The sequence below is a fragment of the Mastigoproctus giganteus genome, chromosome 7 (genome assembly GCF_048544385.1).
Source record: "Mastigoproctus giganteus isolate SK-2022 chromosome 7, ASM4854438v1, whole genome shotgun sequence".
Taxonomy (NCBI): Eukaryota; Metazoa; Arthropoda; class Arachnida; order Uropygi; family Thelyphonidae; genus Mastigoproctus; species Mastigoproctus giganteus.
In genome coordinates this window covers 164,080,410-164,100,679 of record NC_143581.1, presented here as the reverse complement: position 1 = coordinate 164,100,679, position 20,270 = coordinate 164,080,410, and the positions used below count along the sequence as shown (strand labels likewise).

At 40.5% G+C, this 20,270-nt stretch overlaps 1 protein-coding gene across 3 annotated transcripts in view; it reads right to left on the bottom strand.

The window, feature by feature from the left end:
- LOC150083311 (protein FAM193A-like) overlaps positions 1-3,927 on the bottom strand; it is a 359,376-nt gene extending 355,449 nt beyond the window's left edge. For all 3 annotated transcript variants that reach the window (XM_090377966.1, XM_090377967.1, XM_090377969.1), the window contains exon 1: positions 3,651-3,927. In XM_090377966.1, coding sequence (XP_090234092.1) covers positions 3,651-3,782 — 132 coding nt within the window. In that variant the 5' untranslated portion in view covers positions 3,783-3,927. The remainder of the gene's footprint in view (positions 1-3,650) is intronic.
- Between the last annotated feature and the right edge of the window lie 16,343 nt (positions 3,928-20,270).

The following is a 20,270-nucleotide window of genomic DNA, read 5'->3' as shown; positions in this document are numbered from 1 at the left end:
GACTGGCTAACTACTGGCCTGATTCAAGACACCTTTAAGAATTCCTTTAGGTCTCTGTTAGAACTCAAACCAAGACCTCTCCGAAGTGTCAAATGTCTAACCCAGCAAAACATCACAGAAAATGGCCAATGTTATGATGGGATAGGGAAGTGATAAACAAATGAAGGCATAGAAAATGATAGCTATAAATTTCATATGACATTATAGTCTATTAATGATAAAAGTAAAATATTAATAATAATGGGCAACAGATGCAGTAACCCTAGCATAGGCACCTGTGAAGAATACAAAAACAATAATAAAAATAAAACATTAACAGATCATAAATATACAACTAAATCTTAAAATATATAAACTAAATATTTATGACACAATACTGAAGAACTATGGCCACAATTTAAATTGTATAACCAGTAGTGTGACACCAGTCAGTGACAAAACTACCACACAGCCACTGGTGTGGGGTGGGGGGGGGCACACTGATTGGTACAGTAAGACTGTTAAAGATAACAAGAGGGGCAATTCTACATCATCTTGTGAGATGGGGACTCTGCTGCCAATCAATTAACATGCTCAGCATAAACAACCACTTTAACACATGCTTAGCAAATCTTCAAAAATCTAACAGGCTGACATAAGTACAAGTGAGCACAAAGCATCACCACAGTCTGGTATATAATTTATACTAACTATAACTGATTAACAAAAAATAGCTTAAAACTAACAAATTAAAATATGAGATGGAGCATAATAATAATAATAGAGTGGTTCCCAGCAGAAGTGCTACCACTCCATGAATGTTTTAAGAATTTTTGAGGACAAAACTAAATAAACACAGATACAAAGATTTATAATAGAAGTTGGTTTAAAAGCCCAGCATATCATGATGATTTGCATGCATAAAATCTTGAACATGCCCAGTTTAAGTTCTGAAACCACACCTAGCTGAAAATAGCTTAAAACTAAACAAATTAACTAAAAACAGTTAATTTTAATGTTCCTCTGTGCAAGAAGCATTTTTATATTAAAATGAAGCAAAGGAATGAGAAAAATACAGTTAGAAACCACTGATGTAAATGAAAGAGATCAATACACACACACACAAAAAAAAAAAAAAGAAAGAGAAAGAATGGGTAAGACTACATGGAAATGCTAGGAAAGAAAGAAAGCAGCACTGAGCAAAGGGATAAGCTTAATAATATATGTTTATTCATACACACACAAAAAAAAAAAAAAAAAAAAAAGAATTTGACTAAATTCAGGAAATTTCTGTTAAAATTAATGTCAATTAATCTAACTCAGTTAATTCAGCTAGTATTTGGTAAATTACACTGAAATAAGCTTTAGAAGTAAGTATAAAAATTTTATCAGTTAGGGAAAAAATTCATTCTGAAAGGTATACATTTGATGATGCTGAAACCAATAATGCATGAATAATGTAGTCAGCCATTACTGAGTCAATTTCTAGTAATTTAATAGGACCAAAGTTCAGGGAAAATATACATCAGAATTTTAAAATTTATATATTAAACAAACCAGTTACAGTGACAATTATACTCTTCATAACTAATAATAATTAAAATGTTATGCACTTTGTTTTCTACCAATCCTGACAAAAAATTTCAGTAAACAATTAACTTAAATAATTTCTACCCTATAAACATAACTCAAATAAAAAAAAAAATTAAATAAAAAAAAAAAAAAACTTTCATTTCAAACTAAAATTCATATGAATGTCAATAATTCCCAATTACGATAGCCACCAATTATATATTGAATGCATCAAATTAGAGTCGTAACACATTTGCAATATCCTACTTGGAAGTTTATTGACAATCATTGGAACTTTATTTATTTGTAAGGCAACTTTTAACGTGATCATTAAAAAAAAAAAAAAATGGTCATGAAGAACTTTTAACGTATACCTTTAATATACGAGAAGGAAAATCAAATTTGGTTCTATGCATGCTACATTGGAGAACAACTATTCTTCAGTCTGATTTAATTATCAGTAGCAAAGGACCATTCTCAAACTACATTCAAGACAGCTTAACGGCATTAAAAAATCTTAGAATTAGCAAAATGTAAACTACACTGAGATCTTAATTACATTAATACAATATAAAACTATATTAGGTCAAACAAAGTTACTTAAGATGACAACATTACATGCATCTGTTTTCGTTCCCCTATATTGAATATAGGGTATAAATTATTGAATAGCAATTGCTAATTAGGGGCTATTCTGTTATTAATCAAATAAATACATGTACACCCTGCTTTTTGAAAATAATTGGGCTATTTAAAAATCTAAAAATATTTAAAAAGCCTAATACAACTTCAACTTAATGAAGAGAAATTAAATTCTGCTGGATGCAAACTAACTTTTTACTTAATAAACAAATCAAATATTCTCAAAAATTAATATTAATTTTATCCCAGAACGAAAATTTAAGTGAATATCACTAGATCTCCATACTCCTTGACAAAATTTAAAGATAATAAACGATATTTTATAAAAATGACAATTCCATTTTGAACTGTACATAACTACATAAGAAAAATAAAACTGCAATGTGCATTATTGGAATGAATGAAAATGGGAGTTTCATTCATTTATAAGAATATCTGCACCACCTTCTAAATGCTTATTAAGCATAGTTAAAACTTTGATCTAGGCTTATGGTGAACGATGGTATAATTAATGTATTCTAAAATTAATTTTTGCTTTATATACACTTTCGAAAATAACGGATGTCACATTAGTACTGGTAGCAGCAAAATGATGCAAGGAAACAAGCTTATACAGCATCAACAAAAAAAAAAAAAAAAAACTTTTCTTTCGCTAATGATGACCATAAACAAACTGAAATAAAGAAAAACTGAAATAAATAATTCTTGAAATATACAGAATTGGGAAATCGAAATAAAATTTGAAATAGGCCTAACCAATCAGCTATACAATTTAAGTTGAAGGGATAGGAAATGAACTAAGCTACACTGAAAATGAATAGCGATACGTAAACGCCTAGTGTAATATTAGAAATTTATGTTTAATACAGAAAGAAAAAGAATAAGGATTTTATTTGGAGTAATCGAAATAAATTATCTGGATGGCACTGCCAAGAGTAATAATTTTGACAGGGCTCAGACTAGCTAGGCACGTGTCCGTCCTATCAAGAGCATTTAAAAAGCATTAAAAAAAAAAACACCATCAAAAAAATTAACATATGATAAAAAGGGCCCATGTATGTAATGCAGAATCCCAGATTCATACAAACTAAGAAACGCACTTTGCTAGATGTATGGTATCAAATTCTGAATTAGTAATTTATGAGTATTTTGGGTATGCATGAAAGCTGGTGTGTGTGTGGGTTAGAATGGTTCGCATCGTGGTAAGAACTGATTTGATAAATAATCAGCAGAAAATTTTCAACAATGCCTTTGATTGTTGAACAATATCACCCACTGGTTATTACTAAGGTTTAATACTACTGCGCAGGCTAACCCCCGCTACATATTCGTTCTCTTTAATGAAGTGACGGTGTAGTATGATCGGGAGAGGTGAGGGGGGAAGACAAGGAAGCAGGAGAAACCCATCACAAACCAAAGGGGGGTTAGGACTAAATGAAGTTTATAAAATCACCTACTATTTTATTTTCATTTGCTGCTTGATTTGATTGATACGTTTCCGCCCTAACGCTGCCCGTGCTGTCGATTTCCACAGAGCGTCCTTTTTTACTCTTACGCCTTTTAGAGCGCTTTCCATCTACTTGTATCATTTTGCAAAATACAACTTAGACTTGTTTAAGCCGCACGCGCGATAATAATTCTTCAGCACAAATTGATACAATTAAAATCCACGTACGAATAACAACCAGTTACATCACAGTAGTCACATGCGGTAACGAATAGTTGATATGGCGGAATAGTGAAGACCATTAGATTTTCTAAATAATTTAAGAAAAATCCACGATGTGTCGCTTCAGAAAATAGAAGACGCAGAAAACAGTAGAAAGATTTAATATAAAAACAAATTTAAAATAATTCTCTATAAACTTTTAGATGTGTATTATTTATTTGCACTGAAAATTTAATTAAATGGTTCCAGGTTACCTGTGTTGATAATCAATTTTCTGTGTACACAGAATTATTCATTGGATTTCTAATCAAGTTGCAATCATTTGCTTGTTTACATTGGCATTGTTCGTATGAACTGGCTGGCATCTCTAATAATTTTGCATTCTTCTATACCAAGTATGTCAGGATGGAAAAGTGAAATAATTAAATGCGATAATTAAAAACTTTTCATTTAATTCGAAGTCAATGAAGAAAAATCCTTTGTTCCTCTGCATTCTAAACCTCTCAAGGTTGCTAAACTTTCATAAATTTATGAAAAAAAAAAAAGAGCTAAAACTGAACATAAAATTTAAGAAAAAATCCATTTACACTCACTGGACAGAAATAATGGGATACTTACCTAGTAACAGGTAGGCCCACCTTTCGCCCGGATAAGGGCAATAACTCGCAAGACATTGAGTTCACGAAAGCGTTCCACAGGTATTTCCATCCATGTTTGTTGCACTGCTGTCCATAATTCCATTGCATTCAGGAGGAGAGGAGCCAAGTGCAAAAAGGACCTTTCTACAGCATCCTAAAGATGCTCCAGAGGGTTCATGTCCGGTGAACAGGAAAGCCACTCCATGGTGGTAAATCTGACCTATGTTCTAGTCATCACGACTCTTTGAGGCACATTGTCCTGCTGGAAGAGTCCATTGATGAAGATGACCATGAAGGGATGCAGATGGTCTGCAAGGAGAGTCTGCAATATGAACACGTCACCTGGACCGTTCAGACATGCGTATAGCCGTACCAGAGGTCCCAACCTGTGCCAGATGAACACGCCCCAGACCATTATCGACCGTCCACCTGCCGGAATGGTTCCTTGTTGATACCTGAATGGTTCCTTGTTATCATATCATCGTGCAGTTTCCGCCAGATACACACCTTCCCATCTGTTCAAAATAACTGGAAGCGGGACTCGTCGACCAGGGGACCTGTCTCCAATCATCCAAGGTCCAGTGCCGATTTTCTTTTGCCCAGTTGAGGCGTAGGGACCCTGTGTAGTGGTGTTAACAATTGGACGCTGGTGGGTCGACGGCTCCCGTAACCAATTGCTGCTAATGATCGCCTCATGGTCTTGGTGGAGACGTATTTGGCACCTCCCTCGTTGAAGTCCATGGTGATTTGTGCCACTGTTGCTCTCTGATTGGCTGAAACAATGCGAGACAGACGTCGACGGCCACATTCATCAACTACCTTTCTCTGCCCACAGCACTGTCCACGATGAGATGTTATTCCGGAAATGGCGTGTTCCCGATACATTATTGATACTGTCGAATGGGGACAGTGCAATTTCTGTACCACCTCCGCGACAGAGTGATCCATGCGTCGGGCACCCACTATCATTCCTCATTCAAAGTCGGTTAACTCAGGACGTTTATACATACTGACATCAAATTACCGTGTACGTGAATTTCGTGTACCTATATACCTGTCAAGCAGTGGGTTCGTACACAAGCGAGAGGGAGGACAGCGTCACGTTAGCCAGGAACCAGGTGTCCCATGAATTCTGTCCTTTCAGTGTATACTCCACCGTCTATCCAAAGAGACTAGAGCAGCTCCCACGTTCATATTGACTGTTTTATTTCAGTTATTATATCATCGCCCAAGAAATAGCAATTGGCGAGCATTTCGGAAGGGTGAGAACCAATGAGCTCGCCTTACCATATCCTTACAATGTCCTCAACCTTCTTTTAGATTATTGGGTAATTGTTTATTTAGTTTATTTTGTTTGTCTGGTCGTATAGCACAGTGGAAGCGTCACCATCCTCCCCTTACTGGGTAGAAAAGGTCCGAGTTCGAATCCCGTCGATGACGCGAGAAACTTCAATAAGCCTTTTTCACTCCGTGGCTGAGTTAATCGGTAACAGGTGTAGATAACAATCTTTTTCCCCCAGGAACTGGGGTTTTCCGACCATAGAACACAGCACAATTAACAAACATAAGGCACTCAACACAGAAATGAATTTAATTATTCGGGTGGCCTAAAAATAAAATAATAGTTTTTTTAAAATAAAATAATCATAAAAAATGTTTATTTTGTTCAAAGTCAAATCATTGCGTTTCTATTGCCCTCGCGGGTTGGGTTGCACAATGGATATAATCAAGGTGAATCGCCCAAGTAAAAAAAAGGTGCGGGTTCGAATCCCATAAATGATGCAAAGAAACTCACTGGCGTTTTTTGCAATGTGGCTAAGTTAATTAGCGGGTGGGGTTGCACAATGGATATAATCAAGGTGAATCCCCCAAGTAAAAAAAGGTGTGGGTTCGAATCCCATAAATGATGCAAAGAAACTCACTGGCGTTTTTTGCAATGTGGCTAAGTGAATTGATCTCTGGCGAATGGTTTTATTTCACAGAAGCACGGGTTTTCTCTATTAACGATAAACCCAAGCAAACATACGAATCGTTCAAGGGATATATACAATTTACAGACATTAAATACTGATGCCTCATAGCTGGAGAATAGTTGACGAGCGTCGGTCCGGACGCAAATTTTATGTGCTCCGTGTGTACGTTTAATAGTGAATGATATTCCCTATGAACTGTTGCATGTGTAATATCTACATGATCCTTAGGATACCAGGTACATGGTGACATTCATCTTTGACCTGTGTGTTAATCAGGTAATTATTTATTAATATTTTTATTTATAGTAATTGAACTGTGGACGTGGGCATAACACCGCCTGACCTCGTTTCAAGGTGATTGTTAATCTCCATGAAGTGAGCGATTTGAGTGGATAGCCTCAGGAGTCGAAAACGGCCGCTGCCCCACCTCTTGGAACTCTAATCTGTTAATTGATCAAAAATACAAAGCCGCTGGCTAACGGCAATAATGACTCTGACTAAGAACACAGCACTCGCAATAACTGCCGGGACATGCGACCTTTGCCACACCTCGGCAGACGAAACCTTAATCTGTAGCAAGTCAAAGCACAGAATATGCCTGTTATGCTCGGGGTATTCAAGCCTCTCTCGCTTGTCACTGAGCAAAAGGAAAGGGTTCTTTGGGAAATGTTGTCTAAAGAGTAAACAAATAGGCACCATAACAACGGCGATTAGGAAAGGTGATACCCCCCCTCCACGAAAACAAGTAAATGCATCTGCAGAAGTACTTCATACTTTGAAAGAGGGCAATTCCGTAACCCCTTACTGCTGCACAGATATGCAAACCAATGACTTGGAGGATATAGAAAGCAATGTTGATAAAGAAGTTACACATCCTAAGGAATATGAGCGAGACCGGACAAATGACCCACCAAACGATATTAACAGAAACGCTGAGAGTTCACAAACGCAGCCCGGTACAATCAATGAAAACAATTCGGGTTGTAATATCTCGACTGACAATTGCCAAACGGCCAGTCGTCGCAGCTCCGTGAGTGAACATTCGTACGCCCCAAATCTCAACAACCTCACCAATAGTCTCAGCAGCATAATAGCGGAAGCTTTTACACAATTTGTTTACCCTGTTGCTATGCAGGCTGAAGAGTATATGCACAATTTAGAGGAGAAATTCCCAAAAATTTTTGAATGTTTATCAGCTCTACTCACTATAAATCAAGAACTTCGTGCACAGAATGAGGAAATTAGAAAGGAAATGAGCCTTTTGAAAAACCAAATGATGGACATGAAGAGTAATATTGTGCTATCGGAGAGGTCCGCATATCAATCGTCTCTGCGAGGTCCTCAAACCTCAAAACCAGCTTGCAGAAATCTGAATCTGAATACCTTATCTTCTCAATTCGGAAAAGGTTGTGTTGACCGTGCATCCTTCTCGACGACTAGCTCTCGCGTTAAAGCTGTTAACCGACCAGATCAATCAGTCGTGAACACGCCGCCCACTACTCGCTATGAACGCAATAGAGAAGCAGAAGATTTCATTGAACACTCTTCCGAGAGAAATAAATCATATCTAAACGCGCTCAAGCTAAACCTGCCCCAGGAAACAATAGGTGGTGTGCCACCCGACGCAGTTAGCTACGATCAGTACATAAATAAAAATGCCACGTTAAACGCCCATGAACTCAACCCAGGAAGCCACTCGTCAGCTAGGCCTAAACAAGACCGAACCACTGCGACCAGCTGGGTGATGGGTGCCGAACCGGGAAATACCAGACAACCAAGTGCAAGACGGCCAGTAGAAAAAGTTTGAACAGGAAGAAAACGACTTGGACGGGCACCGCACTAGCCTCGAAGCTTCGGCCTTTCAAACGGGATGGTTTTTCACCCAGACTCCTCCCCAGCAGTTTGTTTGTCTCACGGTTGGCCCCAGACACTTCAGCACAACTCGTAACAGATGTACTGATTGAGGAATTACAATTAGAATTAAAGATTCAGAGACTGAACACTCGAAGCACAGCATATGCTTCTTTTCGCATCTATTGTGATCGAAGTCAGTTTGAAATGATTGGAACGTGCACCAAATGGCCCCTCGGCACCATCATCAGACCATTTTATGAAGCACGAAGTAGAAAAGAAGCGATATCCATAAACGCTCCTGAGATGTGTCCACAACAGTCCAGACTCTGACTATACGATGTATCTGTATTCTCCACTAAAACCCCAACTGCTCTGCATGGGAATAGCCGTAGGAAAAACAAGGTAAATCCATACTTCGCCCTTAACATACCCACGGAAAGGGGGCTCCCAGCGGTCATTGAAAATGATGAGATTGAAAATTACCCAAAATCTTTATCATCTCTCTCCTTGAATTTTGCGATCCCTGTCATGGTCTCAAAATCTCGAAGACCAGCGCCGCATCACAGACGAATCAGACCACGTACATCCCTCGCCACGGTAAAGAGAACAGCTTCATTCCAACTCCTTTTCCAAAATGTGCGATCCATGAGGAATAAACTGAATGAAGTTGAGGAGCTTTTGCTGTCCAGTACAATGGATGTGGTTTGCTTCGCAGAAACCTGGCTTGACCCCAATGAAGAAACACTTTCCTCTACTTGGCCTGCAAGGTATCAGATGGTGTGCACGTCACGAGAAAACCGGAGGGGAGGAGGAGTTGCGATTTTCTTCAAGGAGCAAGTATTTTCTATCCTCCACTCAGTATCGAGCCAGTCCGACTCTTTCGAGGCAGTTCTAGTTACGCTAAAACTTAAAAACAGTAACAGCCAGAACAATTCTCTCGACATTGTCGCAGTGTATATCCCACCGGTTCCAGACGCACAAGTAGTTGATGAACTCCTCAATTGGTTGCTTAACCATCTCCATTCATCACTGAAACACGTCGTCTGTGGGGATTTCAATCTCCCGAATACTCAGGGAAACCTCAGGAGGAGACTGAGTCAGCATCTAGGTATATTAGGTCTCAAACTGGTTAGCACACCTCCCACGAGGGGCGAAAGCACATTAGACCTTGCGTTCGTGTCAGCAAATTGTGTGGCTAATCAAAATCCTACAAGCAACATACAGTCTGATCACAACCCCATCATTCTCTCTGTGCAAATAGAAATGCCCATCATTTCTGGAAGAAGGAAAGCCACAACCAAAACAATTACAGCGCCCAAATACCTTAATCCTGAAAAGTGTGTCTATGCGGCTCAAGCAATCCCATGGGTTGTCCTTGAGGAATGTGATCCCGAACTCGGGATTGACTTGGTGACAAGATGGATAGCCACTGTTTCTCTCTATGCTGCAACGAAGAAACTAACCATCACAGAGCATTCAAAGGCCTGGTGGAATCCAGAAGTCTCTGAAAGTTTCCACGCTAAACAGAATTTACACAAAAAGTGGAAAAACTCCGGGTCACCTTCGGACAGAACTGCCTATTCCGAGCTAGGGCGCTTTTTATTCGGAACAAGAGGAAGGCAATAAAACTTCACTTAGAGGATACCATAAATAAGGGGAAGCCCTTCCATAGAATCCAATCAGAGGATGCCATTGACTCACTCAATATGAGGAGCTGGCTCGACCATATAACTAGGTTCGCTGCTCAGCCAGAATCCACTACACCAATGGAATTCCCAATCAATCCGATGTCGACAGACCCTTTAAATTCAGTTCACCTCACCAGAGACCAGCTGATCGACGTAATGAATAGCTTAGCACCTACGGCCGCATCAGGTGCCGACGGAATTCCTCAGTTTATGCTGAAATGCCTCAATACATTTGTTGTTGATCCAATCCTGTCCTTATTTAACAAGATCCTTAATCAAAACTTCTTCCCTCCTATGTGGCATGTCTATCTAGTAAGACCGCTGCCGAAAACACGCTCTGCTTCTCAGCCCAGTCACTTCCGTCCAATTTCCTCTGCATCATGCCTATTAAAGCTCTTTGAGAAAGCTCTTCTAAGAACATTAACCATCCAAATTATGCCACAACAGCTACCGCAGATCCACTATGCTACCCGGTCAAGATCCACCGCTACAAATCTAGCCACCACCACTACCACGATCCTCGAGGCATTTGAGCACCGTTCGGAAATCACCGTTACGTATATCGACGTCCAGGCAGCATTTGATTCCGTATCCGTTCACGCATTGGCAAGGCTACTACGTGAGTATTACCTCATTGGTGGAGACGTGCTCTGGTTTATTCAGACAATGCTGGAGAACAGGACCATTATTGTTCGTGATGGAAATATGCGCCATACCAGGACCATTACAGCTGGAGTTCCACAAGGCGGGGTCCTGTCCGGAATCTTGTTCTCAGCTATTCTCGTGCCATTTGTGATAGGCCGAACTGACATCCTCACCTTTGCCGATGACATAAAACTGTTTACTCCTATCAACCCTGGAGACACTGCTGAATACATCAATACCTTAATCCTTCAGAAAATCCAGAACCTTGAGGCCTTCCTCTCCGGTTTCGGACTTCAAATCAATCCTGAGAAGTCAAAACAGTTGACTTTCTCTCTCAAACGGAGCCCAACAATAGTACAACCCATTTTAAGAGGATGCGCGATTTCTGCCGTCCAGCAACATACAGATCTGGGCGTTATTTTTGATCAAAAGCTCTCCTTTGTACCGCACATAGATAACTTGCAAATAAAGTTTTGTCGAATCCGGTGGATGATTAAACAACAACTAATGCACGTCCATGACCAGGCTGTTGGGTGCAGATATATTAAGACATGTGTTTATCCGGTAATATTGTATGGCGCCGAAGTCTGGACCTCAACTGCTACGACCCATCTTAGACGGATTTTCGCGGGGGAATTCTGGCTACTGAAGTGGGCCATATGGAAATTTCGGCTTCCCTCTACACCAAGGACCACCCAGATGGCGGCAGCTCTCAACATGAGACGTCTTCCTGCCATCATTCACGAGAGAAGACTCGTCTTTGCCATCAAAATGATGGTCGGCATTATTTCAGTGCCAGATTTCTGGGCTAACTGTGGATGGAGGATCCCGGTCCCAAGCCTTAGGGCTAATCCAATCCTACAGGCCACTCCAAACCGGTTAAAGCTAACTGAGCGGTTCCTACCCGTGCAAATGCTGCAAGACATACAGTCCTTGGACGGCGACCTCTACAAATTCGCAGTCGACAAGGAATATAGGCAGAAAGAACTCGGTCGACTTCCTTCCCAGGACCACGTTAGAGGACAGTAGACCCTGCTCCCGGAGACCTATTCATCACTGCCCTGAATCCATCATCCCAGTGTACAAACTTTTCAGGAGTCATAATGCTCTTTTTTTTTTTTTTTGAGTTTATTGTATTATATGATTTCTTTTATGTAAACCCCTGGCTTGTAGCCGTGAAGGGAGTTGTATACAGCAATGTGCTTTCTGTATATAATAAAGAATTCTTCTTCTTCTTCTTCTTTAGTTGCTTCAGCACTTAACACAATGGAGACGAAAGACTGCCAGGTAACGATTTTTTGCTTTGAGATTTCGATATTATATTGATACATTATGGTTTTGTATTCATGTCTGAGTCTTTGTACTTCACCGGGAGGCCAAGAGCGTCGTCTTTGATACAGTTTTCTTGCCCTGTAAACACGACTTCTTAAAACCGTTAGCTGGGGATTCCACCAGGGAACAGATGATTTCTTTAGAGCTATTCTCTTAGTTGAGCATTCAGTTGCTCGTAATAAGGCAGTTTGGATATAGAAGGCTTGTTCTTCGGCATTAAACTGATTAAATGAATCTAAAATTTCATTATGGAAGCCATGTTTAACTGATTCCGAAATCAGTGGCAATTTTATATGCTTTATAACAAATCTTCTCAAGTCTTGAGGAGGTAACCTCCGATTTTGTAAATTTGTGGTTAGTTTAAATGAAATCGCATGGTGGTCACTATATGTTAGATCCTCAATCACAGCCCAGTTTGATATTTTGTTAGTGATGCTTGCCGTTGTGTGAGTCAGGTCGAGATTAGACTCACCATTTATTGTGAAATAGGTACTGGGTTGGTTGGATTTATTTAGGATGTGCAGGTTATGTGCCAGTATGAAGTTCTCCAGTTGTCGTCTTCTGTGGTCAGTGGAAGTATTAAACTATAATGGAGACTTGGCATTGGAGTCTGTAGCTATAATGATTGGTATGGGCATAGTTTTTCAATGAGAGAATCTAGATAGTTCAGGAAAATTTGGATATTTTCATATGGAAGATAGTATAGTGATACCAAATAGAAAGTATGAGAAAATGACGAGATTTTTACACATGTAGCATTTGGTATACACAGGAAATAAATAGCTGTTATATCAAGTGAAGTGTTAAATGCCACTACTGCACAAAATTTGGATGTTCTGCATCAGCATATATGATCCGCGCAGAGATTGGGAAACCCATTAATTTTGAGTTGTGTCCATTGAGACGTCTGGAAAAATAGGGTTCTTGTAAGCAGAGCAAGTCATAGGAATTCTCAGTGATGGCAACTCGGACTTCATCTGTGACATTCCTGGAGCGATGAGCATTCAGTTGGAGAATGGTAATATTCTCATGGTTAGGCAAAGTTGCATTAATGGCAGAGAACTGGTGGATGGTACTCATTACTGGTTCTTGTTTTAGCCTGTTCCAGTGCTCTAATGTATTCTGGACACGAAGTGTCCTTTACACAGTGATCGTAATCCTTATGGCGCCTCTTGCAGTTGATGCATTTCTGTCTATCCTGTTTTTGAGGACAGTCTGCATATATATATGTCCTCCCATGGCACAATGACCACACAACACTACTTTTTGATTACAGTTGTGCGATGAATGACAAAAAGCCAGACTTCTAAAGCATTTTTTCACTATTGTAAACCGACGGTACTTGTGGGCTTGATACCCAAGATAAAGTCTGTCCTGTTCAAAAAGACATTTTAGAAATTTTGCAGGGAAGCCAATTACCCAATTTGTTGAGTAGGCTTTAGATCCTGTGTTAAACCTGAGATTGGTGGATTCTTTGACTGGTGGATTCTGAGATTGGTGGGTTCTTATGGTATATGTCAGATATGATATCATCTTTTGATAATTCTTTGGGAACATCGTACAAAAGTATCGTGGGATCATTCATCTTCGGCTTGGCTGTAGAGAGACCTTATTTGATAATTGTCACAATGTGTTGCTAGTAGCATTGCCCTCTGGATTGGGTTGAGTTTTTCCTTCATTTGACGGTTACCACTCTGTGCAACGAAACTCCAGCCGCGAATGAGACTATGGGAAGGAGAACCGCTTTATAGTACAGGAGCAGGTCCACCTGGAGAGGCTCCACTCATTTCTTGAAATTCTAATGATTGAGGCTGCAAACTTCCTTTTTTTCATGAAGGCATTGTAGGTCAGGTAGGAAGGATAGCCTGTCGTCTATGATCACGTCCAAGGCTCTGGCCTGCACAACCACGGGGAGCTGTATACCATTAATTTTGGCCTGGGGCCTTCTTGTGTCAAGTTTGATTTTAAAAATCATCTTTGTTTTGGTGGGATTAATTAGAAGTTTGTTGGTTGCCACCCAGGAGGTGAGACTATGAAGGGCTTTCTGTGCTCTGAGTTCATGGATAGATCTTGAATGACCTGAGATGATGACAGTCAAATCATTGGCAAATGCAATGACATTAGTATGTTCAAATGAGTTTTGGAGCATAATAATTCAGACCAGGGGTCTCAGAACCGCCCCCTGTGGACACCCCCAGTAAACAGGCCTGTGTATCTCTGGTATTTAGATTTTACGATGATCGATCGCTCTGAAAAGTAGCTTCGGATTAGCCAATAGAGATTGTGAGGGCATTCTGCCAATCTAAGGCGTTCCAGGGCATTTTCCCACCACATCGAAAGTCTCGTCAAAATCAATGGACAGGGCCATTTGGTAGTTGTAATTGGACATCTGCAGATGCAGGACCAGGTCTGAGAGGGTCTCCTCACAAGACCTATAATCAATATTGTGCAGGCAAGATCAGATTCCGAGAAAGAAACAGATTTGTAATGCACAGAGCTATTAACCGTTCTAGGATTTTTCCCAAGTTGGCCAGAAGTGCTATGGGTCTGAAGGATCTTGGCACTGTAATTGGTTTATTGGGCTTGGCGATGAGACGGAGTAGTGCAGTCTTCCAGATTTGCAGAAAACAAGGGTGAGAGAGAGACATATTTGTTTTATAACAATAGCAGGAGCTCAGGTTTAATTTTGTGCAATGTAATGATGAAAGCATCTATCACCATGATTTGTCCTGGTCATTTTTTGAAGTTAATCTTCTTAAAACTACTTCAAGTTCCTGTTTTGTGATTGGGTCATTTTGCACTAACGTTTGGTATTTTTCATTGTCTCTTCTGAATTTATCGTGTTCCACAAAGGTCTTCCAGGGGATTATCGCCAGGAAAGAGTTTGTTGAGAATGGCTTTGATTGTGTCAGCCCAGTTAGAGGTTTCCTGCTGACCAGATTTATGTTTCCAAAGATGTCAGTTGCGAGAGTCTTGTCGCGTGCTAAATTGTATTTTGGTCCCCATGGATTTGCATTACCTGATTCTTTTACAAAGTTGAGCCAGGTCTCTTTCTTCCATTTTGCTATTTCCCTGGTATATGTATTTTTCTTATTTATATAGTCTCTATAGAGCCGGGTGACATCAGGAACTGGCCAGTCTCTGTGGGTCTGATATTTTTTTCGCGATCTGTGGACATCTCTCTTAATATTGGTCAATTCCGTTGTCTACCAAGCCCAGGGTCTGGTGCAAACTCTCTTGTTACTTGCCGACCTGTAAGATGCCTTGGTTATGTCGATTTGGATGGTATCTGGCAGTTCATCGGGCAAAAGCACTGTAAGATGGTCGTTGTTGTTGTTGGGTTTTATTGGCGCATTAGAAACTAAGGCTATAATGCGCCTGTAAGATGGGAGGAGACTGATTCCGGAAAGTCCTGTTTAATGGATTCTTAAAATGTTGCCCAATTTACCTTTTTCATGGAGAATCGGACAAAGACAGGCTGTTGTTGTTCATGGAGAGGGGCTGGCGGTTGGTTATTAGTAATGTGGAAATATATGACCCTGTGGTCATTAAGCATCCAGTCTGGGATGGTTGTCCAGTTCTTTATGTGTGTTCAGAGACCATTGGTAGTAATGGTAACATCCATATTTGACTGTCCTATTGAACTGCAATATGTAGGTAGTTGGTTTGGTAAATTTTGGATGGTTAGATTCCTGTGAGAAGATCTTTCAGCAGCAGTCCTCGGGGGTCAGGAACTGGGCTGTGCCAGAAATGGGACCGCATTAACGTCAGCCGTAATTAGGATGTTCTTTGAGCCTAAAATGTCTAATGTATGGTCAAGATACTTAAAAGATTCTTCGAACTGTCCAGAGGGCGGACAATAGAGGGATATTTCTCGTTTAGAACAACTGTACAAGTTTTTGGGTCTGTATTGGTTGGCTGTATGATTCTTGCTTGGGTTGGGTACAACCCAAGCAAGCTAGCGGGGATTTGGTTGCATATGGCTCCTGAATTTCAATAATATCAATCGTGTGATCTTCAGCTGCTTTTCGGATTTCATCCGCCAGCGCACGTGATCGTTGTCAGTTAATTTGCAGACCCTAAGTTTTTGGGTTTCTGTTTAGATGGTTGATTGGTGAGCTGAATATCCAGAGTTTGAGGGTCAGCCGACTGAGGACTAGGGCAGAGGGTTTCAGCCATCCGCAGTCCGAAGTCGTGCCAGTTCTAGTACTTTTTTGATATTCCGGGCAGGCTGCATCTCTAACAGAATGATTATGGTTACGTCGTTTTATTTTGCAATTAATGCAGCTGGGCTGCTCATCCTTGCTCGGGCATTCGGCATGCATATGACCGCTTCGGGTACAGTGACCACAAGTTGGTAATGTGTGGGTGCAATGCATTGAAGTATGTCCAAATCCCAGGCAAAGGAAACATTTTGTCACCACCGTGTAGGGCCTAAATTTATGGGAGCGACACCCAAGGAAAATCTGATCCCTGCGCTGATCCCTGTTTAGCTTTGGTATTAAACCTAACTGTGATTTCACTCGGATTGGGAGATACTAGCATTTGGTAGCACTACTGCAGCACCTAGTCAGTGCCAGCTTAAGGCACGATCGAGTGGTTCCCCCGAACAGGGCGCCAAAATTTAGGAGAGGGGGCGCCAAATTCCTCGAAAATTCACTGGTTTGCTGTAAATTTAAAGTCGGAGAGTGTGTACCAAAAAGTCTCGCACAGGGTGCTAATAGACTTGTGGCCTCTTCTGAGTCCTTAGCATATGTTTCCTAGACATCTGTGTATATTTGGGAATAGTGAGAAAAATGTGATAAATACGCTGCATGAACCTGTTTAATGTTACAGTTTTCGAGGGTATTTTTCCCCCACTGCTGAAAATAATTATTGCAATTTGGCCTAAAAGTTTGTCATGGTAGATTAGTAACAGTATTACTTATGGAACATATTATCAAAGTTCTTAAACCGCAGTCTTACATTTGTATGTCAAATGATTTATTTTCAGTAGGTTTGTTTCCATAAAGATTTCCCCATTTCGAATTAAAAAGGTATTGCCAAATAGGGTGATTGAGCAAGCTTCGGATTTTCAGGGAGTAGTTTAATGGTAACATTTGTCTCCAGAGATTTAGTGGTGGGTCATGGCCTTCTACATATGAACTTTGGGCAAGGATGTTCGATAAGCACGTAGGGCAATTCGTAAACTACTATGATTTTTAGGGTCCAGCCTTTTTATGATGGTCTGTCTACAAGAGCTGTACACAGGGGATCCATAGTGCAGTCTGGATCTGATCAGGTTACAGTATACATGAAGTAGCATATGACGATTGGCACCACAAATTGCACATAAACCTCCTAAAATACTTATGGTTTTTTTTTACAGGTTCTGAGAATGTCTGATATGTTCCAATAAATGAAGTTTTCTGTGAAGAATGAAACGAATGCTATTAGTGAGAGGCATCTGGTTATTTGTCAACCTTAATTCTGGACCTGGATGGATACTGCACTTCTTATAAAAATATATTGCTGCTGTTTTTTGCTATAATATTGTATCCCCTTGTTTTTAGTCCATAATGCTCTATAACGTATTGTATCCTGTAACTGCCTTTCAATCATATCCATGTTTTGCGAATGGCATGAGATAGTAAGGCCGTCCGCGTAGAGGTACGTTTCGACTCTGTTCGGTATTCTTTTGTTATGGAATTAATTCTGTGTGTACGTAAATTAGAGCTGAGACCCAAGCCTTGAGGGACTCTATCCTGGACATATATTTGTGATAAAACATTTTGATATCTCATCTGGAGATTCAATGACTGAGAAAGAAGGTTTGAATTAACATTGGTAGATGACCCCACAGCCCAGACTTATGACGACTTGAAGCATGTCATGTCACGTCACGTCAAATACCTTTTGTATGTCTAGGCAGATCATAACTATATATTCGTTCAGAAGGAAAGCATTTTTGATAATTGCATCCACTTTTACCATGACTAATAATGATTTATTTTTACGGAAGCCGAATTGATTTATGCTCAAAAGTCCTGCGTTTCCAGGATCCATGTCGGTTGATTATTTTCCATTTTTTCTAGATTTTTTTCCTATGCAGATTGTAAGGGACGATAATGTGCAGGATTTGCATTATCTGTTCTGCTTTGGTAAAGGCAATTATTATGAATGATCCCAAAAGATTGGATAACAATTTGAATTTAAATTCTATTATGCAGTGAATTTTTACTAAGTTGTTTGAACATTTGGTTACGGATTCCATCAGGATCTGCAGCACTATTTCTCGATTTAGCCAGTTTCTTTTACACTGAGTGGACAGAAATCATTGGATACCTACCTGTTAACTGGTAGGTCCACCTTTCATCCGGATAAGGGCAGTCACACGGCGAGCATTGAGTCCACTAGTTCGCGAAAGCGTTCCACAGGTATTTTCATCCACGCTTGCTGCACCTCTGTCCATAATTCTGTCGCATTCCGGAATGGTGTCTGCGCGGGTAGCACAGCGGTATCGTCACCGTCCTCCCCACACCGGGTGGAAAAGGCCTGGGTTCGAATCCCGTCGATGACGCGAAGAACTTTAATGGGCTTTTTTCACTCCGTGGCTGAGTTAGTTGGTCTCAGGCGTAGATAGCAAGGTTTTTCTCCACAGTAACTGGGGTTTTTTCGTCCAGCAAAACAGGCAAATCAACCATAGAACATACGCAATTTACAGACACAAAATACGGGTTAATGTATTTAATTACGGGCAACCCTAAAATAATAATTTAATTTTTTTTTTTTAATTCGGGAATGGAGGATCCAAAGCTCGAACGGACCTTTCCACAGCATCCCAAAGATGCTCCACAGGGTTCATGTCCGATGAACGGGGAGGCCAATCCATGGTGGTAAAATCTGAACCACGTTCTAGTCACCAGGACTCTGTGGAGAGGCGCATTGTCCTGTTGGAAGAGTCTATTGCAATCTGGGTGCACGATGACTGTGAAGGGATGCAGATGGTCTGCAAGGATGGACACAACCTGTACCCTTCAGAGATGCATGTAGACGTACCAGAGGTTCCAACGTGTGCCATATGAACACGCCCCAGACCATTACCAACCGTCTACTTGCCGGAACGGTTTCTTGTTGACATGACGGATGTATAGCTTCGTGCGGTTTCCGCCAGATACGCACTCTCCCGTCCTCTCGAGATAACTGGAAACGGGACTCGTCGGACCAGGAGACCTGTCTCATTCATCCAAGGTCCAGTGCTAATGTTCTTTCGCCCAGTTGAGGCGTAGAGTCCTGTGCTGTGGTGTAAACAATGGGATTCTGGTGGGTCGGCGGCTTCCATAAGCTATTGCACCTCATGATCACCTGATGGTCATGGTGGAGACGTTTTTGGCATCTCCCTCGTTAAAGTCGGAGGTGATTTCTGCCACTGTCGCTCTCTGGTTGGCTGAAACAATGTGAAACAGACGTCAGCGACCACATTGATCCACCACCTTTCTCCGCCCACAGCGCTGTCCACGATGAGATATTATTCCGGAAATGGCGTATTCCCAGCACTCTTGATACTGTTGAACGGGGATAGGGCAATTTCTGTACCATCTCCCCGATAGTAACCCATGCATCGGGCATCCACTATCATCTCTTTCCAAGTCGGTTAACTGACGATGTTTATCCATACTGATATCGAATTGCTGTCTACATGAATGCAGTGTACCTATATACGTACCAAACGGTGCGTTCGTCCACTAACATGAGGGATGACAGCGTAACGTTGCCCAGGAAATGTCCTTTCTGTGTAGTTCCCCTATAGCGAAGGCTAATTAAATGGCAGTTCTTGAGTGGCACTAAAATTCAGTCTGTAATGTTCAACCGTGGCTTTGTTGTTGAAAAGCCGGTGTATATGACTATAGTAATGATACTTTTGCAAATGTTTTCCTTAAGATGTTTGCGATCACATAACATTCAATTATATCTTGTCAGGTCATTTATTATTCGTGTTAGTACTGGGAAAAATTTGCCACTGAGTTGTGTGATTTTATTCTATATCATTCAACTGTCGGTATTTTTATTAATTTATAAATATTAATAAAAATTTTTATTATAAATTTATAAAATTTATTTTATAAATATATTTGCATACAATTGTCCGTTTTACAATCGTATGCAAAACGGGCTCAGGATTCCCTTTTATTAGCTTTAGCTCTTGGGTTTTTTTTTTTTTTTTTGACGTGAATACGTCTTTAAATTCGGTCCGGTATAGCGGGGAGGGGGGTCTCTACGAAAACTCTAGCGACCAAAA